Here is a 27970-nt window from a genome sequence, read left to right on the forward strand (position 1 = left end):
AATAGAACACACCAGGTAAACAAATAAGCACGTATGGGGTTCCTAAACATGCTACTAAGGCACCACTAACGATCTATCTTAAACCTTCGGCTCTGATACCAATCTGTCACACCCCAACCTAAGACGGAAATGTCGGGGCGTGATCTGATTGTCACAGCTCACAAGTTTACTATCATGCAACATTATAAAGCGACAATATCTAATTAATTTATTTATTATCAAACAACATTCATATAGAACAAAAATAAAGAAAATTACAAATACAAAACCAACTATTCTTGTACATGTTTTATTCTAAAGTCATCTCTATGTGAGCTTCAGTTCGATAAGCAGTCCAAATCTATAGCCTACAAATGCGTACAAAATATATAGTTGTCTACAACACATGTTGAGTGAGTAGATCACCAGTTTTGACACAAACAAAAATAGTAATAATATATAATGATATAAGTGAATAAAAATAGGCAAAACTGTTATCTGTGAGTATAACCAATTAAATTATAGCAATACATATACAATCAACCATAAAGAAAGAGCTAAACCGTTGCCATGCGAATGGGCATTGGTTACCAAAAATGAGGTGTCGGTGAAACCATTGCCAATGCGATCGGGCTCCGGCCACTACGAAGGTCGTATGATCATACTATAATGAGATTATGTTGGACCTCTCCGAATGCGATTCAAGTAAGCAACTAATCAAATAGCAAGTAACATGCAATCATTCAATTGATACACAACACAAAGATCACAGTTTGCGTTTGAAAAATAATAAGATAAATAATATGATAAATGGTACGCAAGTGTCCCCAAAACATTTGAAAACAAGTAAAATAGGGGAGTGATTACTCACCTGATTAGCGGAACAAAACACAAGTGCGAATGTGAGAGTAATGACCCATTTTGGATTTACCGTCAAGGATTCCTATGAGTCCAATTATAAACGATATAACATATATAATGAATTTAGGATTTCAATTTGATTTGAGCTATGTTTGGGATTAGGATGTCTTTTAATTGATCGATGGGTTTGTATTGTCATTATCAATCAATATTATTAGTTATCATGAATTCACAAGATTGTTAGCTTAAATTGTTAATAAACACTAGTAATATACAATTTATAAATAAAATATGAGATATAATACACTTATATATAATAAATAAATGTTTAAATAAATATTGCAAATATATTAATTATTATAATTCGAAATACTTTAATGCCAACGTTGGAATATATTTATCATACAATATACATCTTGAAATCTTTAACGATAATCTAACTTAATAGATCGAATTAATACGTTTAAAATACTTGATTATAGTTTTTGTTTAAAGACATGTATATATATATATACATATATTTAGATACGTAAACGAAAAATTTTAACGAGCTTTTTACAAAATACGTAACTTAAAGATGTTAGTTTAATGAAAATATCATTTATATTTAATATTAGTTATAAAATATTAAATTCATTATTAAAAACATTTAAACAATTAATAAGAAATAACATTACCCAACTGGGCTGGCCAGGGCTCGAACCCGCGTCCCTGGCCAGCTCAGTACATAGACACACACCTCACACCCAGCTGAGCCGGGTCAGATGCTGATTAGATCATAACAACATAAACTTAAAAACCCAGAAGATGATTATCCCTAATTCATTTGAAACCCTAGAAACAAAATCAATCAATCTGTTATATTTTTGTTAAATTAAGGTTAGGGCTTATTATGAGTGATTGAAAACGAGCATGTTACATATAAGAATTACCAGAGACGATGCGCTATAGATGGTGGACGGCTATACAAAAGTGACGACTTGAACGCGATCTAGTTAGGGGACGAAACGGCCTCGGAAATCAAATTAACCATAAGGGTTTGAACGGCGATGGTTTGAGGATGATGCAGTGGGGATTAATTGAATTATCAAGGTCGTTTAATGTGTTTATGATTTGCGGGTTATACTCGGTTCGTATTATAGTAAATTCGTATCCTAATGATTGTTGTTTCCTAATTGATAAAGACGGTGTGATCATAATATGAGTAGAAACGATTTGCATAGATAAATACCAAATTTAACACGAAGATTAAGCTTCAAGAAATATAAACGGGTTTGCGGTTTGAAATACGGGTCGGGTTAACGGGTCCAGACTTGAGATGTGGATTTGGGTTGTATTTGATATTATAATATTTAATAAATATTTCAAATAGGTCCCTGAAGTTATTACGTGGATACAAAAAGAGTTTAAGTTATAGTTGTGGGTGAAATATGTATATACATCAAAGCTAAAAGAATATAAATAATATATATTTAAGTAATGTAATATTTTATCGTTTAATTTATGAAAACGAAAATGGGTCGAATATTAGGTTTAAATAAATTGAATGAAAACCCGAGTTGTTACAGAAGAAGACAAAGCATAAATGGCTAAAGTTCCGTATCCATCTGCAGTTGGTAGCATTATGTATGCAATGGTAAGCACGAGACCAGATATTGCTAATGTAGTGGGAGTTGTTAGTCGGTTTATGTCTAATCCAGGTAGAGAACATTAGGAAGAATTTAAGTGGTTGCTAAGATATTTGAAGGGGACTTCAAAGATGGCATTGAATTTTAAGAGGAAAGATGCTATTCTAAAAGGCTTTGCAGATACAGGCCTTGGAGGCTGCAAAGAATCATTCAAAAGCACTACCGGTTATGTCTTTAAAGTGGGAGGCACTGCGGTAAGTTGGATGTATAAACTACAGAAAAGTGTTGCCTTTTCAACCACTTAAGCAGAGTATATGGCAGTTGCTGAAGCAAGCAAAGAGTTTATATGGTTAACAAAATTTTTGAACTAACTTAGCAAAGAACAAGATGATTGTGCACTATTCTGTGATAATCAAAGTGCAATTCATCTTGCAAAGAATCATGTCTTCCATTCAAAGACGAAACACATACAACTGAAATATCACTTCATCAGAGAGAAAGTTAGTGCTGGTACTCTGAAGCTAAAGAAGATCAAAGGAACTGAAAATCCAGCTGATATGTTGACTAAGGTTGTCACCTTAGAGAAGTTGAAGCTTTGCATAGCTTCAACTGGCCTTCAGGATAATTGAAGAAAAAGCCGGGTAACTAGGAATGTACTAAGATCATAAGTTTCTTACAAAATTATAAAAGAACAGTTGAAGCACAGGTGAAGATTGTTCTGTGGCTTCAAGTGGGAGATTGTTGAGTGTAGTGGTGGCAATCCTGACCCAAACCTATTGATATGGGTCAGTTTGAGCTTTTTTTAAATATGAGTTGATGTGTGTAAGTTATTTAAACCAAGTGGGTCAGAATGAGTCATTACAAAAGGTATGGGTTTTAGTGTGGGTCAAAATGAGTTAAGAATTCTTGAAGAACGAGTTAATAGGGTTTGACCGTTTGAGATTTCTAATTGAACAAGAAACCCAAATCTCATTCTCTATCTCTTCCACCCAATCTGTAACCGGCTCACCGCCGTGCCTCCGCTGCGCCTCCGTCGTGTGTTTCAAATCTCAGCACACGAACCCTTTTTCTAAGCCTTAGTAGTCTTCTCAGACAAACATATCACCACTGCCGTGAACTACATAGTTGTCGTCGCCGTGACGCCGCCGGTAAGTCAGTTCTATTATTATTATTATTATTATTATTATTATTATTATGTTTTATCGATAACTGTTGTGTAATTGTGTATATTAGGATTTATTATTATTATTATTATTATTATTATTATTATTATCTGTTATTTGTGCGGCTCGTGAATTGTTTAGAGGTGAAATTAAGTGTGAAACTAGGTTGAATTTATTTATTTTAAGTGTGAAATGAATGGGTTATTCGTTTTAGAAACAGTATATCGTAGAATTTTGGAATTGTGTTTGAGTTACGAATTGTTCGAAATGGTGGTCTGTATCTGGTAAAAGTCACTGAATTTAGTTGAATCATTTTATTTAGTGATGATTGTATCATTGGTTAGGTGGTGTTGTCTTATGCATTGTTGTAACATTTTTTTCTTTATTACTTGACTTTTGGTAGGTCAAGAGTCAAGAATATTTGGCAAATATGTCATGCAGCACTGGATTTGATCGACATAGTGTAGTTGAGGAACACGATGATGAATTTAATTCAGATGTTTCGAGTAAACTACGTTCTCATGTTTGGGAATACTTTGACCGCTTACCCGTTGAATATGATGGTATTAAGAAAGTAAGTTGTAAAGTGTGTGGAAGGAAGTACAAAACTGCTTCGGGAACATCTAACTTAAAACGACATATCCCTGTGTGTTTTGATCTTGATGAGCCAGGTCCACCAAGAAAACGTGCCCCTTTAGATCTAGAAATGTATAAGGAGAAGATAGCAATTTCTATCTTCAAACATAACTATCCTTTTAGTTATGTTGAGCACGAGGGAATAAGAGATTTGCACAAATTCTTACATCCTGATGTGAAGGACATGACAAGAAACACTGCAAAGGCCCATATCTTAAAAGTATATGATCGAGAGAAGATAATTCTTAAAGACAAATTACAAGGTGTAACTAGTAGGATATGTTTGACTTCTGATTTATGGACTTCTCTCACGACAGACGGATATATGGCATTGACAGCTCATTATGTTGACGATGACTGGGTTCTAAGGAAAATGTGCTAAACTTTAGAGTTATACCTCCCCCCTCATAGTGGTTTCATTATAGCGGAAAATATAATCAATTTGTTAGCAGATTGGGGTATTGAGAAAAACATTTTTACAATCACACTAGATAATGCAAAGTATAATGATGTTTTAGTAGCTTCTTTAAAAAGCCATTTACGTTTGAATGACGTATTGTTGTGTGATGGAGATTTTACTAATGTGCGTTGTTCAGCCCATGTGTTAAATCTTGTTGTTCAAGCTTGATTGAAAGTAATTAAAGAATCGATTGAAAAGGTTCGAGATTCGGTTAAGTATGTGAGAGGAAGTTCTGCTCGAAAATGTAAGTTTGCAGATTGCATTTAATCACTTTCATTACGATGTGGGAAACATGTTCGTTAAGATCTTGTAATGAGATGGAATTCTACCTATCTTATGCTTGATTGTGCATTGGCTTATCGTCGGGCTTATTCTCGGTTGGCACTAGTTGATTCCAATTTCAATACAAATCCATCAAAAGAGGAATGGGCAAGGGTAGAAATAATCACCAAATTTTTGAAACCTTTCTATGATATCACGACTTTGTTTTCTGGAAGCTCGTATCCTACATCCAACTTATATTTCCATGAAGTGTGGAAAATTCAATTGCATATTGAAGATGCGATTCGCAATACGGATGATGATATAAGTAACATGGCAAAACGCATGAAAGAAAAGTTTCATAAATATTGGGAAAGTTATAGTATGGTATTGTCTTTTGCGGTTATTCTAGATCCACGGTACAAGGTTAAGCTTGTTGAGTATTGTTTTTCAAAACTTGACATGAAAGATGAAGAGCGAAAAGAGAAATTGACGAGTATTGTTGATGGCATTCATAAGCTATTTATGGAGTATGATATTCAATCGAAGACAATGCATGATTCTTCGATACCCGAGAGTTCAAATGTTGGTGACGATACGTTGGAGGGATTTGAGTCATTTCAAAGCGAATATAGAAATGTTATTAACGAAAAGTCTCAATTAACATTGTATTTAGAGGAACCCCGACGTGACAAAAAACAACAACTTGATGTTTTACAATATTGGAAGGATAAACAAGGAAGGTATCCAAAAATGGCTCTAATGGCTCGCGATATATTGAGCATCCCAATTAATATCATTGCTTCTGAATCATCTTTTAGTGTTGGGGGGTCGAGTTTTGAACAAGTATCGAACTTCACTACTATCATCAAATGTTGAGGCGTTTCTATGCACTCAAGATTGGTTGGATGTTTTAGAAGGTATTAAAATATTGTTATCGTTGCAACTTAATTTTATGTTTGTATATATATGTTAATAACATTCATTTTTGACTTATTTAAATGAAAACGAGAGCGATATCGAGGAACAACTTATAGAAGACATAGAAGCATTGATTCCGACTTACAATGGTAGCAACTTATGTTGATAAAGAAGGTATTAAAAGCTCATTCTCTTTGCAACTTAATTATATGTTTGCATATTTGTTAATAAGCAACTTTCATTTTTTTCATATTTAGAAGAAAACGAGATCAAGGTGAGGAATGATGAGGAGTTGGGGAAGTTGTTGGCTGGTGTGACGATTGCGAATGGTTAGTGATAGTTGGATTAGACTTTTGGTATTGTAACTATTTGGGTGGTTATGAAATAATAAATAGGTATTTTGTTATCTGTTCAAACAATAGCCATGGCCCATGGGTAGCGATTATAGCTATAACCCATTTTTAATGACCAAGTTAAATATTTTGGGATGATGCTACACAACTAACATTTATTATCTTTTAAGTCTTTAATGTATTAATCTTTGAGGTAAAGTATTGTCTATAGTAAAATACAACTTATTTTTTTTCTTTAAATGTTATTTATTTATACTCTAATATAGCTTTTTTTAACACTTTAGAAATAATGTGAAAGTTTACTATCGTACATATCAAGATTTTTATATAAAGTTATAAACAAACCAAAGAAACAAAAAAAACACACAAAAATATAGTGATGTTTAGCTCTAAATCAACATAAGGTTATTATGGGTTTAAGTAGGAATGGTGAATGAGTCAAAATGGGTCAAGCTAAAAGTTGGAATGGGTCCAAATGGGTTGAGATAAAAAAACTCCTAAAAAAAAGTTAAAAAAATTGATAAAAAAATCATAAATCAAAATATAAACAAAAAACAAAAAATCTAAAAAAGCTAAAATGTGCCCGCCGTTATCCTTGTTCAATAAAAGTAAAAAAAAAAACCAAAACCCGTTACGACTCGATCTGACCCAAACTTGTTTTGACCCAAACCAAAACAACCATTTTTTTGAATTGACTCGTTCTGACCCAAACTCGTTTCGACCCAACCCCGTTTTGACCTATGACCCATTTCGACCCATGACTCGTTCGACCCAACCCAACTCAACCCATTTGCCACCCCTAGTTGAGTGTGAAGCCACTCTTGTGGTTTGTCAAAAAACAGAGGCAGAAAAACATGTGTGAAAACTGCAATCATGTTTGCAGCCTGTCAAAAGAAGTGGCTAAAGACAACTGTGTGTTATCTATTTCTTCTGCAACATTAATTTCTTTGTTTGACAAATTCATTTTTTAATCTCTATATAAGAGATTGATCTTGTATATGTTTTATATCATCAAACAAGTAATAAAAGCCTCCTAGTTACCGAGAGTGGATGTAGGTCAAAGCCGGACCGAACCACTATAAATCTTTGTGTTGTTCTTGATTGTGAGCTGAATGGTGTGTGATTTGTGTTCGTGTATGTGACCCGTCTGATCCTAACATTTTGTGTCACACTCTCTTTTGATGACTAAATTTATTGGTTCTTGTTAGGCCTCGGCACTTGATGATTATCTGGATAAACAGAGAGTTCAAGCCCTCACAATGCACGATATCTCCAACTTGTTTTTTCTTTTTTTTTTCAAAAAGTAAAAAATAAATAAATATATATATCATTTAATATGAGGTCATATTTATTAAACCAAAATTCATTATCAACAACCAGAGCATTCATTCCCTTTTGTATAGTGCCACATTTTGGGTTGAATAACATTTTTTTTACTTGAACTGTTATATGATTTTGAAATTGGATTTAACAATATATAAATTACTGATCTGACTTAACTTGGTTCTTAAAAGTTAAAATCACCCTCTTAACATGTTACACGTATATGATATAACAGTTAGTAGTTACTAAAAGTCATTCAAATGTCACATTGACATCACTTCATGAGATAGTGAAAACGACCTGCTTGGTCACGGCTTACATTTGTTACATTCAAGTAAGATTTAATTTTAACTTTATTATTTATTGATATTTCTATGTTGAAGCATTATAATTTATAAAAATTATAAATAAAATCAATACATTGAATATATGTAAGATAGTATCTTGTAAGGATCATTCAGCCTCATCAATCATCATAGTAGAGAACTGGAGCATCATTGATTAGGTCTCTCATTTAATCTAGTTCTTATCATTTCCGGCTTCCCAATACTAAACCTTAAAGATACGAAAACTCGAAAGTTTGTCAAGCTTTGAGTTTCTAGATAGCTAAATTTTGATGTGCACGACCAGTCGACCACAACACGCCTTCTAATCGCAATTTCACACATAAGTTAACCTTCTAATTGCAGTTCTCACTTAAATTTGTTTGTTATCTAAGACGAGTAACGTTAATGATTGGTTAGTGTAACAAATGGTATATATATTGAGCTCAGTTTGGTTTATGAGTTTATTGTTAATAAAATGAAAACGAAAATAGTAATGTTTTGGTGAGACACGTTTGATAAACACACAAAATCATGAATATTACTAAGACCACCTATGAAAGATGTTTTTTTTTTATCAAACTAATAGTCGTTTACATATCACACGTCTATAGAAATACATCATTAGTCGGATTCACAAGCCATTCGAACACAGATTCTAATGCCAAATAAGCTATCAAGTTTGTGGGGTTGGTTTTCTAAAAAACATACTAGCGCGCATTGAATCGATTGAAGTCACGATGTCCCTAAAAATGTTCTATATTCAAACTATTAGAGTGATGTGACCTTTCTAAGTAGATTACACTGAACATGATGGATTGGTGGGGGACTATATGCTAAGAATCATTCGTACTTGTTTTAATTGTGATTTCGACTTCCTCGGTTTTAATACGCAATTTTAATAAACGAATCCTTGTCAAACCCTATTAATGACTAACCATGATTTTGTAAAATTATATTTAGGGTTCACTTATAGGCTTACAGCCATCATGATGCGTATAACAACGTTTATTAAAAACGACACAGTACCAAAAGTCTACTATCTTAGTCCACAGACATGACTTAGATTCCTACTTTTGGGTACGTTAACAACGATCCAGAATGTCTTAGTTCTGTTGATGTCAATATGTTACCAACTTACATTAGAATCTTATTCTATCTTACAATAAAAGCATCATACTTTGCTTTGATTAAAATAGAATGAACTACTACTGCACTCTACTACAGGTGAAGTCCTAGAGACATGTCTTTCAAACATTAAAACAAGCAAACCTTAATTTGAACTTTACTACTTTGACTATGGTTTAGGTAGGGACCCATAAAGGACTACAAGAACCCCTTTCTATGCACCATACATAAAACTTTTTCCATTTTGATTGTAGACATTCAATATCATCATCGCATACGCATGCGTACGCGCGTAAGCGTTTATAAATTAACATGCGTGCTTATGTACACGTGCACGCGCACGTTCATTCATATATATTGCATTATTTGCTTGCCAATGGTCACTCACTCATCATTAGAGAAAAATGAACAACGCACTGAAAAGAGGTCTGTGGTCACCAGAAGAGGATGAAAAACTAGTTAACTACATGTCTACCCATGGTCTTCATGGCTCTTGTTGGAGGGTTGTTCCTAAATTTGCAGGTTTTCTTTTTCTCTACACTTCTAACCAATTCTTTTTCTCTACACGAATGTATATAGTACACACGAATGCATACGCCAATAGTAGTAGTATTTTTATTTTTATTTTTATATTATATTTGCGTATAAAACATCAAAACAATATCAAGCATATGGAATGAGAAAGATGAATGTGTGATCACGTATCTTCGTTACTTGCATATGTGCTTTTACTTGCTTAAACCCTAGAAATTTACATTTTACACACGAATAATAGTAGTAGCATAATGCATACGCCAATATATACATTCATGGATAACAATACATGCGCAAATCTATACACTTTGTTGCGTTGACCGTTGCTATCACATTAGTTTAAGTCATTATTAATGGGAAAAGTCTGAAATGATAGTAAGATTGTAAAAGTAGATATCTACATAGGCTAAATGAATGACTTATCTTTTGACATAACTAGATGTGTAAAACACACTGAAAAACATGACCACCTTCATGATCTTTATTGACACATTTACTGGTTTTTTTCTTTTTCGTTTTTTTATAAAGCAGGGTTACGAAGAAGTGGCAAGAGTTGTCGATTAAGATGGATTAATATTTTAAGACCGGGCTTAAGACGAGGAAATTTCTCTTCTCAAGAAGCCATGCTCATAGTCAATCTACACAATAACTTGGGAAACAAGTATATGAAACTGATTTTTGGTATATTTTAGTCATTATTATTTTATATTTATAAAAATCTTGATATATCTTGTTATTTGTTTTGAGAGCAGATGGGCAGAAATAGCAAAATACTTACCAGGAAGAACAGATAGCGCCATTAAAAACTTCTGCAACTCCAACATAAAGAAGAAGCTTCTTGACACTAATCTGATAAACAAAAAGACTGATATTATTCCAAGCTATGATTCTCAAGAGAGTTTTGGTAACCAAAACTTTGACTTTGACTTTATTCTTGGTCAATACTGGAACCCAGATAATCTGATCATGCAATTCCAGCCAAGTGAGATTCACAGCGAAACTGATGTTGATGTTGATCTTCCTCCGCTTCCACCATCATTCATGGATTATTCGTGTTCAGTTCTTGATCATCATCCACCAGAGAATTTCGACTCGATTCTTGGTGAAAATTGGGATCCAAATCATCTGATGCCGCAATTCGAGCCAATCGAAATGAACAGTATGGATTTGATTATCGATACCGTTGGTCAACCAAATAATCAATTCTCTGATGTTGTACCTTGAGACATTCACCATCATAGTTTCATTATTTACTTACTTAGGATCTAATGTTAAATCAGTTTGTGGTGAAAAACAATGACTAAACATATGACTACTGTATTATAGATTTGATTGAGATTCTTTGTAGAGTACTAGGTAATTGTACATGATACTACTAGCATACAATCATATAACAACATAAAAAAGACAAAACATCCTAAATCACTCTAAACCAACAACTACTCATCATCCTCATCTTCTTCAAACTCTTCCTCTTCATCATCATCCTCATCTCCTTCTCCTGCATCCTCATCATCGACTATGAACCCCCCTAAAGTTTCATCACCTTCATCTTCATCATCCTCGTCTTCCTCTTCATCATCGTCACACGTTGCTTTCATCTTCACGTCATCTTTAGCACTTTTACTTGCACCTGCACCCCTTTTGCTTTTATCTTTCGATCTAGTCGAATACTTAGGTTTCGGGTCATTCCTCAATTTCTTCATCACCTCAACATCCTCTTCACTCTCACCCGTCCAAACATCATCATCATCATCATCATCATCGCCACCCTTCTTTCCACCCTTTTTCCTCTTATTTCTTGATTTTTCCTCATCTTCGTCGTCACTATCTTTGTTAGGTTCTTCAAGAAACCAATTCCAGTTCCTTATGTCACGGATCAACTTCTCCGCGTAGCCATCAAACTCGTGTCCCATAACAACAGAATTGAACTCTGCAAACACCAATTAGGGGTGCTTATGAATCCGATCCTAAACCAAAAAAACCAAACCACCAAAAAAAACCGAATTTATAGAGTTTTTTGATTTTTTGGCTATTTATAAGAATATAATAAATATGTAACTCAAATAATGTAGCTCAAATGTATAGAAATCATCATTTAACTCTTAGTTAACAAAATGATTTAGACCAAAATTCAATATTTTGAGACAAAAAGGAAAATTACATGCCCCAAATTTTCAAGCTCAAATGGCAAAACCGAATCCGAAAGATTTTCAAAAAGTAAAATTTAAAATTGAAGTTTTAAATCATTTAAAACCGATTCCGAACTGAACGGTGAACACTTTTGGGGCTGCACCCTTCCATTGATTGATATTATACCCCTAAATCAGTTAAAATCATAACAGCATAACTTCACATCCCTAAACCTTAAATCAATTGCAAAACCCCCAAATTCATAAACCACAACAAACCTTTAACAGGATCGATATCTGATAAATCACCAGTCTCAATTTCATCATAATCAATCCCCGAAACCTCCGCCAACGCTTCGTCAAATCCAACTGTTGCATCCGAATCATCTTCAGACGCAATCCTGTTCAGATGAAACCAAACAGGAGTCTTCGAAGACACGCAGAACGAGTCTCCGGGTTTCAGTTCACCTCGTTCGGTGCTTTTGTAAACCCTAACTTCCCAATGGCGTACCCAAATTGGGTTTTTGCCTTTCACGTTTTCGTGGAGGTTGAAGGATATGTGATGGCGGGAAACTGTACGGTCTGTGGAGGTAATCCCTAACCCTCCTCTGCCGAAATCGATGGTGTCAGAGGGTGTTTGAAGGCGGATTTTGCTTTCGATTTCCATTTTGCCGACTAACCGCATGTAGGTAGTAAGAGAAGATACAATTTTACCCGCTTTAACTGTTTGGACTGCAAGAAATGGGCTGCCCTTGAAACTGGGCCAAGTCGAGTAACCGCTAACAAACAAAGAATTACCTAATGGCAAAAGGCCACCTGGTCTAATATAGCTATACGGAGCTCTTAAGGGTTTCCAAGTTAACTCCAGTTTCGGAGAAAACCCACCCGTCCGAAGGTCCACTGATGGTAAAATCCGGACGCCCTCAATTAGAGATGCACAAAAAACCCGAACTCGAAACCGGACCCAAAACCGGTTTTTTTAATACCCGGGTTTTTAATACCCGACCCTACCCGTAGGATACATATAGGGTATGCATTTCGGCACTAAAACCCGAACCCGAACTCGGAACCGGACCCGAAATAAAAACACGGAACCGGTTTTTTAATACCCGGCCCTACCAGTAGGGTACGGATAGGGTATGCATTTCAGCACTAAAACTCGAACCCGAACCGGACCCGATTTGTACCCGGTAATGCCCGAAAACCCGAACCGATTCCATACCCGGAACCAGGTTTTTCCAATACCCGAAACCGGGTATTTCAAACACCCGATGTATACCCGAATAATATCTTAAAAATATCCGAAAAATACCCCTAAAAAGTGCAACCTTTTAAAAAATTCAATCTTTACCCGAAAATACCTGGAAAAAAGCCCGAAAAAACCCACAAATATGGTTTTTTCAATACCCGAAAATAGGGTATTCAAATACCCGGTTCTATACTCTACCCAAACCCGATGCATAGGGTATGGTTTTTAGAGGCAATACCCGGACCCGACCCGGTTTTTACCAATACCCGATTTTCTAATACCCGATCATACCCGAACCCGGGTATTTGAAAAACCCGATTTGTGCACCTCTACCCTCAATATCGAGTTGGAGATCACAAAGATCTTGTTAGTCTTTCTTACACTCATGCCCTAAAGTGTTGTGTTGTATGCGAAGATTGAACCTAGATCTCCGTTGAGAAACCATGGTCCACTTGATCAATCAAAATTAACAATTCGTTTGTTTGACCAAGATTTTCCAAATTTGTTTATTCTAACCCTTGCCCCGTCGCCTTTTTATTATTAATCTGACAGTTTTTAAAGTCAATCAAAATTTGTCACCTGTCCTAAGAGCCGCCAATTTATTTTTCAAATATTGATGGAAGCTAGTCTTATAGTTGTAGTATTATATTGGTGGTTTATCAAATATTGGCATAAGCTAGTTTTAGATTGGTGGCTTGTTAGTTTTTAGTAACTAGCATCTCATGAAGTTTAAAAAAATTAAGAAATGAAAACCCTCGTATTAGGACGTGTGTAAGAACATGGTTGGCTCTAAATACTGTCAGATATATAATTCAAAAGCGGCAAATCGGCAGTCTTAGGATGGAAGTATTAGGAATTTCATGGTCAAATACAAAAAATCTTGATATTAATGGGTCAAATAGACATTCTGGTCATTTTCTTATTCGAAATCGTAGTCTTTACTTGCACTCAGTATTTGAGAAATGGACTTTTCAAACCTTATTTAGTCGATTGTGCAACCCTTGAAGGATCTAAGGCGTGACAACAAATGCTCTGGTGGTTTGCTATCATCATATCTAAACCTTATATAGTTTAGAATCTTATGAGGGGTTCTTGGAATGCATTCCAGCACAACCATCTCCTATTTGATTTATAGGCTAGTAGTTGCTCATGTTTTAGTGCTGATTCAACTATGGATACTTCTATTTATGAATAAATTTATTTATTGTGATATAATTGTCATGTTCATGTGACTCAGTATTTTTTAACTGTACATTTTACAACATTTTATCAAAAATATGGAATCAGGGACTTGGTTATATTCCTTTATAAATAAAAAAGGTGTATAAAAATATCAACCAGCTCATAAAATATATAAATTGAAAAGACATGTTGCATTTGCTTTTAAAAAGAAAATTAGGGAATAAAATTTACCAAAACTTCCATCCGGTTTCTGTCTTTTGTGTCCTAGAACTAGAAGAACTGAAAACATACATTTTTCTAATATTCTTGTTCTTTGTTTCTCCTCAAAATATAACTCAGAAATACAATGTTAACGAGGTCCGCAACATCAAGAACATGAAATCAAATCATCATTTCATCTGAACAAAAACCATTCAGAAATTTTATGCTAGGATTAATACCCTCAGAAGTTCACAAACTATTAGAACACAAACCATCCTATCTACTTGTATAAAACCATCATTTGGGTGACTGGTTAGCATCTTGTTTTGACCCCGCCACGGTGGCACCAGCGGCGGCTGTCACAGCAGCTGCAGCGGCACCCAGTTTAACACCGCCAGCAGCTTTAGCCGCTCCAGCTACCTTAGCAAAGGCGGCTATACCCCCGACCAGTATAGCCCTCAAGGCAACTGTTGGTTTTACACTCATATCTTCTGTAGCCTGCAATAGACATTATATACTAATTCAAAACCAACAAGAATGAAAATATTTTGATACATATAACAAAAAATGCAGTTTTACTTGTCTATATTAGTCTTCTTAATAAGATGATGTCTTTATTCTATAAAAAAACCACAAATGTTGACACGAATGGATGCATAAATGAATAAACCAATGTCTACGAACACTTAGTGATACGTGCTACAGAATCAACACAATTTCATGCAACTTAGCTATTATTAATTTCATTCTGAGTTTTTATTTTCAGTAATGTTCACGTAGGGTTTTCCCTTATGTTTATTTTAGTTTGTAAGCATGTTATTAAAGATTTAAAGACATTGTAAGTTCAATATTACAACAAATGAAAAAGCAGAAAGAGTTTGTCTTTATGTTCTTGGAGTCCAACACGCTTAAAGGGTTCTATCAGTCGGGTAACCGAAACAACAATATAATCCCAAGAGATAAAGGTGAGCTAGTCAGAGTTGAAAAATCAAATTACATATTGCTTTAGAAAATGTGATTATTGAGATAAATGTAAACAAACAATACAATTATCCAGCTATTGAGGGTGTTTGAGATTGCTTATTTAAACAGCTTATGCACAAAATTAGAAAATCAACTTACTTATTTCACCTAAAGGTGTCATTTTTTTTCTCGACAAAAAGAATCAATTACAATAAAGAGGCAGAGGCAGGTAAGCGAAGCGGGCAACAAGTTTCGCCGCAACCCAAAGTTGAAATAAGCAATTTCAAACTGCTTATTGAAAACATAAAACTACATAAGCCTGTTAATTGATAAATCAATCTCAAATCCTATATTCTTCATATACAATCAACAACTCATGATTCATACATACATACAACAAAAGTCACAAATCGATGAACCCTAAAACTAATCGGAGCTCCGTACAAATCAATCAAAGCAACCAAGAATCAAACAGGTGTGTAATCAATCACATAATAATGAATATACGAAGATGAATTGAAAAGGAAAAGGGAGAAGAAAAGAAACCAAACCTAAATATTAACACCTCGAAAAGATTCAAAGAAATTTGAGATTGCGTTGACCGGATAATATAAAATTATTTATTTATACGGTGGAAGAAGAAACGAACCCAAAATTTTCTCTATCAATTTTGCAACTGCGTATGTATGGTTTGATGCTGCGCCCAAATCTGGGAAAATAAATGAAATGCCCCAAATTTATTTATATCATTATATCATTATAATTTAAGATATATTTTATTTTATACGTGTCCTAAAAATATAAAAATATGTCATACTATTTTCTAAGGGTTGTTATTGAAGAAGAATATACCCATAAGATCCGTAGTTTTTTTACAATTTGTATTTAAGGTCACGGTTTTTAACTCACACCAAAACACTATTTGATGTCACACGCAAATTGAACGTTCGGGTTTTCATATTGAACGTCCTCTTGCATTCTACTTCTCACACTGAAATCTATTCATATATTCTACAAACTTACTATGGGTTCAAGTTTACTTATCAAACGTTCTCAAAAATTATGTTTCTCACATAGAATGCTCTAAATACATTCTACAAAACCTAGATTTTTGGTTGTATACAAAATATACATGCCCATAGTGATGCCTACAAAACCTAGATTTTTGACAAATTTGCACGCTTTTACTTCAATTCCATGAAAGACTCGATTTTGGTTTGTTGATAACCACTAAAACCTGTAGCTATCAATAAACTACACCACAAGTCTTCCAAATTTGATCATAAGCACTGTATCTCATTAATCTCATCAAAATCTTTGAGTTTAGATAAAAATAAGAAAATAAAGAATCCGTACCTAAAAAGAGGATTTATAGTACAAAATCTTGGCTCTCTCTTATTGATATCGTCACCAATTATTCCCTCAAAAGCTAATTCATATTTATTAGAAGACTTATGCATACATTACATTCTTGAGTGATGAATCACCAACAGCTCACAAAGTAACAAATACATGTCTGGTAGGGACGAGTTTTTTCCCCCCCGAATATTTATACATGTACTCATTCAGTACCCTTACATATGTACCTGCACCCATAGCCGTCTATTCGGTACAGGTAAGAGTACAAAGATTTACTAAATCTTTTTATTATGTACTAACAGTTCTAATCAAAACCTAGTTATCTTCTTCTTCTTCCAATTGGTAACTAGTAACAACCACAATGAACTAATTTTATATTATGGTTGATTTATTTCATTTTTAGTTTTTTATTATGTTTTAGTTGTGACATTATGGTTTTGGTTATAGTATTAAAGATAACTGAATGTTGGTATCGTCCTTGTATCAATACCAAGTTTAGTGTATATTTAAAAAATAAAAATTAGTGATACAAAAGCGAGTATCATACCTAAAGTACTCGTACCATAAAATTCGGGTATGTGTACCTAGATTTATTGATTTGTTATACGAGTTTAGTGCGAGTACGATACCAATCTCATTCTTAATTCTTAATGTCTAGCATTCCCAAAATGGCTAGTCAAGTTAATTTTGTGTGTCACGAATATGATATCTTCACATTCACTCCTTTAGCCCCCTACATTATTGTGAGGCAACAATAACCCCTGAGTTAGTTAATTAATCCCCAAACACATTACACATACTTTCGTTAATTTCCCCTATACCTCACAATCCCGTAAGTTACCAATTCTTAGTTGCCTCTTTAATTATCAACTAATGCATCGGGCTCGAGCACAAACAAAAACAGTTTATTTTAAGCATACATGTAAACCAATACACTACCACAATCATCGTCTTAGCCAATAACTTGGTTTTTAAAACATTGGTTGTAAGTAGTAACAACCATTTTTCATTAACAAAACAATACCAATTCCGTACTTTGGTCAAAAGTCAAAACATTTTATTAACAAATCTTAAACATGAAGAAGTAGTTGGATACCAAAAGAAAGAGTAAAAGAAGTTACCGATAATACCGGGCAAGCATTCCACCATACATTTAAGCCACACACATCACAAAACAAATTACCAAAAAATAAACATAAAAGCCACCACACGTGTCAGAAAACGGTTTTTCCCACGTGGTACGAGAAAACCGTTACCTAGTAGCCTCACCTGGCTGTCTTCAAAAATAATAATAACCAACCCACCTACGTACGCCATCCCCGAAAGCTGCCGTCATTGTCTCCTTGCCCGGAAACCTCCAATCCCTCAGGAGCCGCACTCGCATTCATTCAATCATTCATTTATACCCAATTATGTCTAACAACCACAATAATATTAATAATAATATCATTATTAATCATAACAGAATCACCAACCACCACCACCACCACCGGCTGCTACCACAATCATCAACCACCACCACCACCCGCTCCAACTCCACCACGCAAGCCTGCGCCGCGTGCCGCTACCAACGTCGAAAGTGCGCGCCGGATTGCGTCCTTGCGCCTTATTTCCCACACGACCGCCAACGCCAGTTCCAAAACGCCCATAAATTGTTTGGAGTCAGCAACATTACCAAAATTATTCGTGATCTCGATAAGCCGCAAAAGGACGAAGCAATGCGGACGATTATGTACCAGGCGGACGTCCGGGCTCACGACCCGGTCGGCGGGTGTTACCGGATCATAAGAGAACTCCAGCGCCAGATTGAGATCTCGCGCGCCGAGCTTGAGATTGTCTTGCACCAGCTTGCGTTTTGTCGAGCACACGCCCAAAACGTTAACAATAATAATAATAATAATAATAATGATAATAATAATCATCATCTGCATGAGCCTCAGCATCAGCATCAACATCAACATCAGCATGATCAGTTATTAATTGAGGGCGTTGATTTTGACCTTGATCTAGGTCAGATGGGACAACAAAAAGATCATGATCAATATCATGACGGAGAGTATATTTTGGTGGAACAGAATTTGAACGAGCAGGAGGAGGCGCGCGTTCAGGAGATGAATTCATGGGCGAACATGAGTAATTCGCCCGCGTCTTCTGCCGTTTGCTTGGAGGTGAAGCCGCCCGTGGATGAATGCGAGCAGTTTAAAGGGCTTTTGATTAATGAGATTCCTGCGGGAGAAAGACATGAGTTTAAATTTGAATTCGATGATATTAATGAAGCCAGGTGTGTGATCTCCTCCTTAAATTAAAATATATTTGCCTTTGTTGTCCTCAATTAATAGTTATCGATCAAAATTTTGGTTTATTTATTCTCCCTTACATGTATATGCTTGCATGAATATCGAACCACCTAAAGGCTAATAATAAATGGTCAAAATACAATTTTTTTACCACTTAGGACTGTTTACCAATTAAGTAATTAAGTGTTGAATCAGAGGCTCACCGAGCAATTATGAAGTATAATCAAACACACTCTAACAGTTTTTCACTGATTCAGAGGTAGTCTCTTAATGGAATCATTAAGAATTTAAGAGGCTATCAAACGGCCAATCTAGTTATTAGATCCCTTAATTTTTAGCAGATACAGTTACATGAATGACAAAAGAACAAATCATGCAATATTGCAATGCACATAAATATTTCAGCGTTAAAATATGATTATACAATTGTCGGCTCACTTTTAAATTGGTTCTCTATTGAACGTCTACATAACAAACAAACGTACACGTACACGTACACAATATTATCCCACACGTAGAGTAGAGCTTGGGAAAACACCTATTATTATGGTATATTAGTTTCTATTAATTCCAACTATCATAATTTGATCGTTGCCGGTCCTAACTATCAAATTGGCTTATAAGATCCCACATTTTATCATATTTGTTCCCAACGGTACGCGACTCAAGTGGTGGTGGTTGGTTGGTGATCAGTCAGTTGGTAGTGGTGTTGGTGTTCAAGTTGAGTTTTCCGACTAAAAATGTGACTTTTCCGGCCAAAAACATTTTTCCAGTGACCTGCAAGTAACGACATTAGGATTATGTTAGTTGCGGACCGTTGGGAACAAATACCTTAAAAGATGGGACCGTCATTGACCAAAAGATGGTAGTTGGGATTAATAAAACCAATACACCTATTGTTGTTATTATTTATTTTTTACAAATGATCATTGTTTAAACTATTGATCTCATTTGATTTTTTTGCATGCAGTGAAGAAACACTCTTTAATGATGGAAATCACAAAGCCTTGACAAAAGAAGAGAATGTTGCATTCTTCACAAAAGAAGATAATGGACCTTACCAACAACAAAATGAAGACAATGATCTCAAGAGTGCTGCTACTTTATTCACCCTCACAAATTGTAGCAGCTACTAATATATATACTAGTTTTAGTAACCAACAAGACTTCATATGTTCTTGCGTCATGTCATTAGCATATATAGATACAAAAACAAACACACACATATATATGCGAAAAAAAATAAAAATAAAAACAATTTTTTAAGAATGGGAAGTGGGCCTGGCTCCTTTTCTTATGTTTGGAAATCTTGAAGACAAAAGAAGCAGATTTCGTGATCGTGATGGAAATGAACAACAGTAAAAGGGTACGGAGGCAACCAAAAGTGATGACATGAAAAATGTGAAATTTCACCAAAAATAAGCCATGGAAATTGGAAGATCCAGGTATGCTGTTTCATGGTAAGAAAAATAAACAGATATGACCAGCGATATTGGTTAGAAAGTTAAGATGAAGACTCTCGATCGGGTAGACATTTTGGTAACGCTTTCTATTTATTTTTAAAAGGTAGCCAACGAACAATCTTTATGTTTTGGTTTTCTTTCGAGTTTGTTGCAAGACCTTGGTGTTTTGGGTTTAAATTTAGTTTTCAATACAATTATTAGCCATTTAAAGTTAGCGTATCAGGTTAAGCTGAAATTGGCATGTTTGTATACAAAAATTATGGATGGTGTGGTTAAGAGAATGCATTGAACCCTAAAAGCTCCAACATTCATTTCAACATATCAAGACGACCACCCTAAAATAACTTAAAACCTGAAATCATTATATATCTTTGGAATATTTATATAAACCCTTGATTATCCGAACAATCTATAAACCAAAGCAAGTCAACCAGCTTGAGATCCAATCGATCACTGTTTGGTTTTTACAATTTTTTGGTTTAACATTTTGAACTCATTTGAAACTTGGAACTAGTCGTGTAAACTAAACTGGTCATTCAATTTTTATCATTTACATATTTTATTCACTTTTGGAAAAGTGCAACTATATACATGCAGTAAATCATGAATCATCATTACAAAATCAGAGCTGAAATTTCTTTCAACCACACATGAATGGGAGTATTAAAAATGCAACCAATTGACCTTTTTTCGAGCCATCTAAACTAAAACTCAACCCGAACTCATATGTTGAACTATATCAAGCTTTCAAATCAAACATGAAATTATGCATACTATTTCAAGTCTTTAAATTAAGTTAAGATCCTTCCTCGAACCGAGCTCAACCATGCATCATTAATGGTTGAGCTTCACTCGGCCTTAATAAACTTTCATCTTTTACATTTTCTAAAAGAAACTTAATAAAATGTATATTAAAAATGAGAGTTGTCTTTAACACATACAAAACTGGCAGTCAAATTTGTGAGTTAAAATCAATATCCCATTCCCATATCATCCATATTTGGCATCCTATTGGCAAGTGGGTTTTTCTCTCCTTGACGATCCACAATGGTTGACTCTGTGGTGGTCAACAATAACGAGACACTGCAAGCATGCACAACATTTGTCAGCCACATGAAGGATAAATTGCACAACATGATTGCAGCATTTGACCATTAAACAAGTGTCAATAAAAAATAGCTACATAGAAAACCGGTCAAATGTTTTAAAAGCCACGGTAGCCCCCAAAATCATTTTAAAGCATCTACAACCTCCTAATTTTACTATTCAAATATTTTTGATGCGTGTTGGAAATCAGGCCCATGAATCTACAACACAAAGGTTGAGCATAAGGGGCAAGTGATGGTGGGTCAACTCGGCTTGTCTTGACCTGTCCTAAAACTTACCCAAACCCATTTTTTGACCCGTCACCAGTAAGTGATACCCCTTTATCCGTTATAACAGTAAAGACGGAAAAAGAGAGCAATTTAAGCTTTAAAACTTAATATAATTGACACTATTGTAATTAAATTTTCATGAGCCAGGGCGTATTTGTAATAATTTACCTGGCAGTGTCTACTAAGGCTGTTCTCACAACTTTTAGAGGATCTATAATTCCAGCCTTCACCATGTTAACATATTTGCCTATTAAACACAAAAATCACATTTACAAGTTAAAAGTATTCTCCATCAAATATTTCAGTTTCTGTAGGTACAAAAGAAAGAAAGACTTTTGGGGTGTTTGGATACACATTCTGAAAGTGATTATGTGATTTTAAATAATAGTAATCAGAAAATCAGGTGCCATATTATACATGAGGTAGAAGATAGCTTTTGGATACACTTCTACCTTTTGATGCTGTTAAAATTAGACAATATTATGACTTATATTATTCGTTGCAAAATGTAAACCCAAACACCCCTTATTAATGAACCCAATTTGTGCATAATAAACGTATACTTTAGTGGTTTAGTTTTACTAACCTTGGGCTGCATCAAATCCATAATGAAGATCATCTTGTTCCAATAGTTTGCCAATAACCGTGGCACCATCACCACCGGCATTTGAAATTATTGTAAACGTAGGCGCCTATAAAGAAGATAGATGATTATAAAAAGAAAAAAAAGGTTTTACCTTTTTAATGATAATTATTGGACCAAATAAAATCCAGAGAGATAACCTTAAGGGCGTTTTCAACTATTTCAACTCCTCTCTTCTGATCCTCGTTTGCAGTTTGAAGGCTTTTAAGAACCCTAGTAGCATATAGTAGGGCAACCCCACCACCTACAAATAAAGTTATATAATTAAAAAGGTCTTCTAAACATTTCAAGAAAAGGAAAATAATGAGATTAAAAAATAAACACGAATTTGCATACCTGGAACTATTCCCTCTTCCACTGCTGCTCTTGTGGCATTTAAAGCATCTGTTACCCTATCCTTTCTTTCTCCAACTTCGGCCTCACTAGCTCCTCCAACCTGCAATAATTAAATTGATAAAATAAAAGTTGTAAGAGTAGCCAAGTTAAATAAAAGAAAATACTATATTCAAGAAATATACCTTGAAGACTGCAACGCCACCTGACAACTTCGACAACCTCTCTTGAGCTTTCTCTTTGTCAAACATGGCTGTACTATTCTCAATGGTTGACCGTAATTCTTCACATCTTTCTTCAATTTGCTTCTTATCGCCACCACCGTGTAGAATTATAGTATCATCAAGAGATACAGTAACCTGGTACATATAAACTCTAAATAGGCAATTTGTTTCAATATAATTGTTAGTTTTAATTTTTATAATTTAAGTTATTAGTTTAATACTTTACTATGTACTTACATGTTTCAGCCACTAATCAACAAAACATTAATTGTTTACTTATAAGTTATAACAAGCATAGAAGAAAAAAAGAGCAAACCTTTTTTGCAGTACCAAGTTTCTCAAGTCGAACATCATTTAAGGTTAATCCACGTTCCTCGCTTATAACCTTCATGATACCCTCATAAGTGCATGAACATACAAAGTTATGCAGTTACATTAGAATATTAGAGGTAGCAATTTTGACCCATTTACAAACAAATGGATTAATCTGGATTATCTTTTGATATTAACAAATTAAATAGGTTAGCTAGAAAAGAAACAGGCCAAACGGTTTAAAAGTCATCCAAACCGTATTCAGTTGCCTAAAACCTCTTGAATCACTTTATCAAATGAAAAGCATTTAGATTATCAATATAATAGGGCCAAGTGCCTAAAATAATACTATACGTGTTTTACAAATTATTTTAAACATATCAGATTAGTTAAGTTAAAAGATTTAACTAAGATAGAAAAAGATCCAGTGGCTTGAAAGTAATCAAGAATACATTCAATCTCATAACACATTACAAATCATTTTATTAAAAGTTTTGTAGTATAGTAATATCGTAATAATACAGTTTTTGTGATTATATTAAAAAATTATTACTTATAGAGTTAAAAACATACATAAAGAGACTTCAGTTGACCCAACCAGTTTTAACCTGTTACCCGACTCACCCAGTTTCCCACCCCTAATTGTGATAAAAAAATGGTGCTTATCTCACCTCCCCTCCTGTAAGCACTGCCAAATCCTCTAAATTGACTCTCCTATTATCTCCAAAACCGGGAGTTTTAATTGCACATACCTACAAGTTGATATCATATAGATTTTCTCTTGATTTTATATTTAAAAAAATCACGATAAGGTTAAAAGTGGCACTAAATAAACAATCAAAAAATGGCATTGAAACCTTAAGTCCAGCTTGACGCTTGTTAATGATCAGCATTGCCAGTAGTTCACTTTCAATATCTTCAGCCACAATCAGCAAGGGTCTACGTTTCTGTTTCAATAATTCAATTGATCATAAAAAGGTTAAAAAAAAAGGTATAACAATAATTCAAGCGAAATAAGCGTCTCTATCTAAGTTACCTCAACAGAAATCTCCAAGATTTTGACAAGTGCGTTAATGTCTGAAATTTTTTTGTCATGAATAAAGATCAATGGATGCTCCAATTCCTGCCTAATTGCAAAACACAAGTTCACATTATATGACATACTATAACAAAATGTTTTAAAATGGAGTTAAATTTCATACATATATCCTTCTAGATGATCAAAACTTCATATACATCCTTCTAAATTTCAGAATATAATAATTATCCTTTCAAAATACAAAATATCATATTCACATATTCCATACTCCGTTGTAAATAAAACAAAGCATTATTACTGTGAATCATCTCAATGCATAACACTAATATAAGAAACTGATGTATGTTCTTTACTTTGAAATGAGTAAATATGATGTTTTTAGTGTTTTCAAGTTTTTATATAATATAAGAAAAATTTAAAATAAAGTAGTTATAACGTATAACTTAAAACACGTACACATTTTTGTGTCTTTGTGTCGGTAACAAAATAAGGAGAGATGTAACCCCGGCCTAGCTTCATCCCCTCCACAACTTCTAGCTCATTATCCAAAGTATTACCATCCTGCAGGATTATTAGATGATTAGTTTTTTTTTTCTTAAATAATATACTGGTGAATGGTAAAGAATAAACAAATTCTTACAGCAACGGTAATAACGCCTTCTTTACCAACTTTCTCCATAGCTCTTGCCAGCAGTTCGCCAATTTCTCGTTCTCCATTGGCAGAGATAGTGGCTACCTGATTCAAATATATATCCAGATAACAACTTAAATACAAGACAAATTGGTAGATTAATTAACAAATAAAATGACTAAAGAAGACATTTTTTGTGAATAAGCCTCCATCAAATTAGGTTCAAAGGGCTAAATATTTAATATGATGTTATTTTTACACTATTAGTTTTGTTGCAGCCGGTATAAAACTTATTATGCAAAACTGATTATCTGATCAGTTGCTTAAATGTAAAACAAATTAAGATTAGTTAATAAACTAACAATAAAATGGCAAGAAAGGTATTCTTATGAAATACGAGAAGAGTTGTGAAACTAAAGTAAAATGTCCACCAAATTAGGTGAAAAGAGTAGAATATGTAAAATTATGTTATATTAGACAATCACTTCTGTTTTACGTTTTTAGCCAATAAAACTGATTATCCAAAACCGAGCATCTGGTCAGTTATTTTTTAGTGTTTGGAAAACTCAATTACTTAAAAGCCTAAATATATATGAGTATAAGACGACAAAACGACATGCTTGTGAAATGGGAGATGGATCTTGTGAAACGTGAGTAAAATAAAATCGAATTAAGTTCAAAAGAAATGTGTAATTCTTTTATTAAACAGATAATCAGTTTTCTTGCAGCTGGTATAAAACTAAATATCCCATCTATTGTTTGAGTCTTTGGAAAAGTTTAATTATTTAAGGAACAAATTAAATTAGATAAGTAGATTTGTTGTGGTGGGTATAATATTGATTAATTGACCCATAAATAATCAGATAAATAGTTGTTTGGTCATCTGGAAAACAATGATTAATGAAGAATTATTAGATTAAATGACTAAAAAAAATACATTTTTATGAAATAGGCATGACATCATGTGAACTTAGTAAATAGTTAAAATGTAGCTATAAGAAGAGGTAAATATGTAATCTTTTTATTGTAAGATAAATCAATTTTATTTCAGCATAAAATGATTATCATAGATGCTCAGATAATCAGAAGCAAATCTGTTTATTCAAACACTAAAAACCAATTACTGTAACTTCAAGTCCTTAACATTCAGTAGTAGAAAAATACAAAACCTGTGTAATTTCTTCTGGCGTACTAATCATCAACGCTTGACTTTTCAGTTCAGTTATAACAGCATTTACTGCCATATTGATACCACTTCGTAAATCCATGACATTTACACCTGCAGCTACAGATTTGCAACCTTCATTGAATATTGCTTGAGTCAAAACAGTAGCACATGTTGTACCTGTGATAACATCATCATATATCATTAAAGGAGATCTTAGCACATAACATAGTGTTAACACAACATTATAAATAGCACAACGATGTGTGAAACATATACCATCTCCAGCAGTAGAATTAGTTGCACTGGCAACCTGTTTCACCAAATTAGCACCAACATTTTTCAACTTATCCTCAAAGTTGATGCTTTTGGCTACAGTTACGCCATCTTTTGTGACCTTTGGACTTCCAAAACTTTGCTCGATAATAACATTACGCCCCTGATTGCGATACACAAAAAAAACAGTGAAATGAACAAAAGAACTCTTGAAGTCTTAATTCAAAAACATGAAACCTTGGGTCCCATTGTGACTTTTACAGCTTCAGCAAGCTGGTTCACACCAAGCAACATCGCAGCCCGAGCCCTGGTTCCAAACTGGATATCTTTTGCAACATAGTTTCTGCTCCATATAACTGTACCAGATGCCTTCCAGTATTTACAGAAAATGAAGATTTAAAATGAATTCCAAAAGTGGTTATGTTCGTGTAGAGTTGAATGAATGTAGTGTAGATTAATAATTAATGATGTATGAAGTGGAGCATAATGAGGAAATGAAGGGGATTCTTACCATTACCAGCTTCCTTGATGTCGAGGACCTACAAGCAGCAATCAATTAATCAGATTAATAATTTTCTAATTATGAAGGGGCGAATAATATATGATTATGAAGTGAATGTTACTTGTGGATTACCTGATCGAGGAAGACACTGCTGCTGCGGCCACTCGATACATGGCTAACGATCAGAATCCAACAACACAAGAATCAATTTGATGATAACAACACTCAATGTGAAATACCACTGACCTACTAGGGGTTTTACAAATTAGGGTTTATGCTAAAAGCTTTCAAAATAATAATATTTACACCGAGTTTCATGGAGAGAGAAAAGAAAAGAAGAGAATTAAAAGAGAAAAGAAAAAATGGGAGGAAACGTGTCACTTTATTTTGTTCATTAGTTTAATGAAAATGGAAGGAAAGAGAAAGAAAATGTAGGAGTTAATAGACAATTAATGATACAAACACATTTTCTCTCATAATCTCTTTATTTGGAAAGATGATTATACACTTAAATTTTCTAGTATTTTCTCTTCCTTCCCCTCCCCTCCCCTCCCCTCCCACCCTTAAAAAATCTATGGAACATGATTCCTTCACATTTTCTTCTCCTTTCCTTCCCTTTCCCTCTTTAAATAAGACTCGGGAAAACATGTTACTGCTTAATTCGGGTCAGATGTGGATCTGATTTGGGGTGCCCAGACCCGTTTTGTTAATGTTTTTCCCCTCACGTGACGGGTATGTTTGGCAAAGAGCGAGTATCTAGCTACAAACTTTTAAGATAAAACTTCTATTTAATAAAAAGTCTTGTTTGGTTAGAGTCTAGTTAGAGGAGCTTGAGGGTATGTTTGGCAGGAAGCTTTTAGCAGCTTCAGGCTTTTAAGAAAAAACTCATATTCAATTAAAAGTCTTGTTTGATTCAAGGAGTTTGATTAGGTCAGGAGTCATACTCAATTAAAAGCCTTGTTTGATTCAAGGAGCTTAATTAGGTCAGGAGAAAAAGTTTAAAGCTTCTACTAATAGCGATTAGAAAAATCTACAAGCTTTTAGCATTTTACT

The 27970-nt window shown here is 34.2% G+C and overlaps 1 protein-coding gene and 1 pseudogene across 2 annotated transcripts; one reads left to right on the top strand and one right to left on the bottom strand.

Moving 5' to 3' along the window:
- Nucleotides 1–4050: 4050 nt before the first annotated feature.
- Nucleotides 4051–10794, top strand: LOC143561003 (zinc finger BED domain-containing protein RICESLEEPER 2-like; annotated as a pseudogene).
- Nucleotides 10795–21186: 10392 nt separating this feature from the next.
- On the bottom strand, nt 21187–27110 carry LOC143560997 (chaperonin CPN60-like 2, mitochondrial). Of its 2 annotated transcripts, none has more exons than XM_077049163.1 (17): nt 27050–27110; nt 26927–26954; nt 26653–26784; nt 26419–26578; nt 26144–26319; nt 24984–25079; nt 24800–24904; nt 24341–24427; nt 24162–24251; nt 23976–24056; nt 23309–23377; nt 22954–23127; nt 22772–22871; nt 22576–22679; nt 22379–22484; nt 21961–22039; nt 21187–21499 (listed from the first exon to the last, which is right to left on the bottom strand). In XM_077049163.1, exons 1-17 carry the CDS (start codon nt 27088–27090, stop codon nt 21388–21390), a joined length of 1740 nt encoding a protein of 579 aa, XP_076905278.1. In that variant the 5' UTR covers nt 27091–27110; the 3' UTR covers nt 21187–21387. The 2 variants fall into 2 exon arrangements, with proteins under 2 accessions (XP_076905278.1, XP_076905280.1); XM_077049165.1 differs by having other exon boundaries at nt 26933–26954; nt 27050–27090.
- Nucleotides 27111–27970: the final 860 nt, after the last annotated feature.

This window comes from Bidens hawaiensis, unplaced genomic scaffold, assembly GCF_021521415.1.
Source record: "Bidens hawaiensis isolate Kalapana, Puna unplaced genomic scaffold, B.hawaiensis_p1.1 tig00020521_1, whole genome shotgun sequence".
In the NCBI taxonomy this organism is placed as follows: domain Eukaryota; kingdom Viridiplantae; phylum Streptophyta; class Magnoliopsida; order Asterales; family Asteraceae; genus Bidens; species Bidens hawaiensis.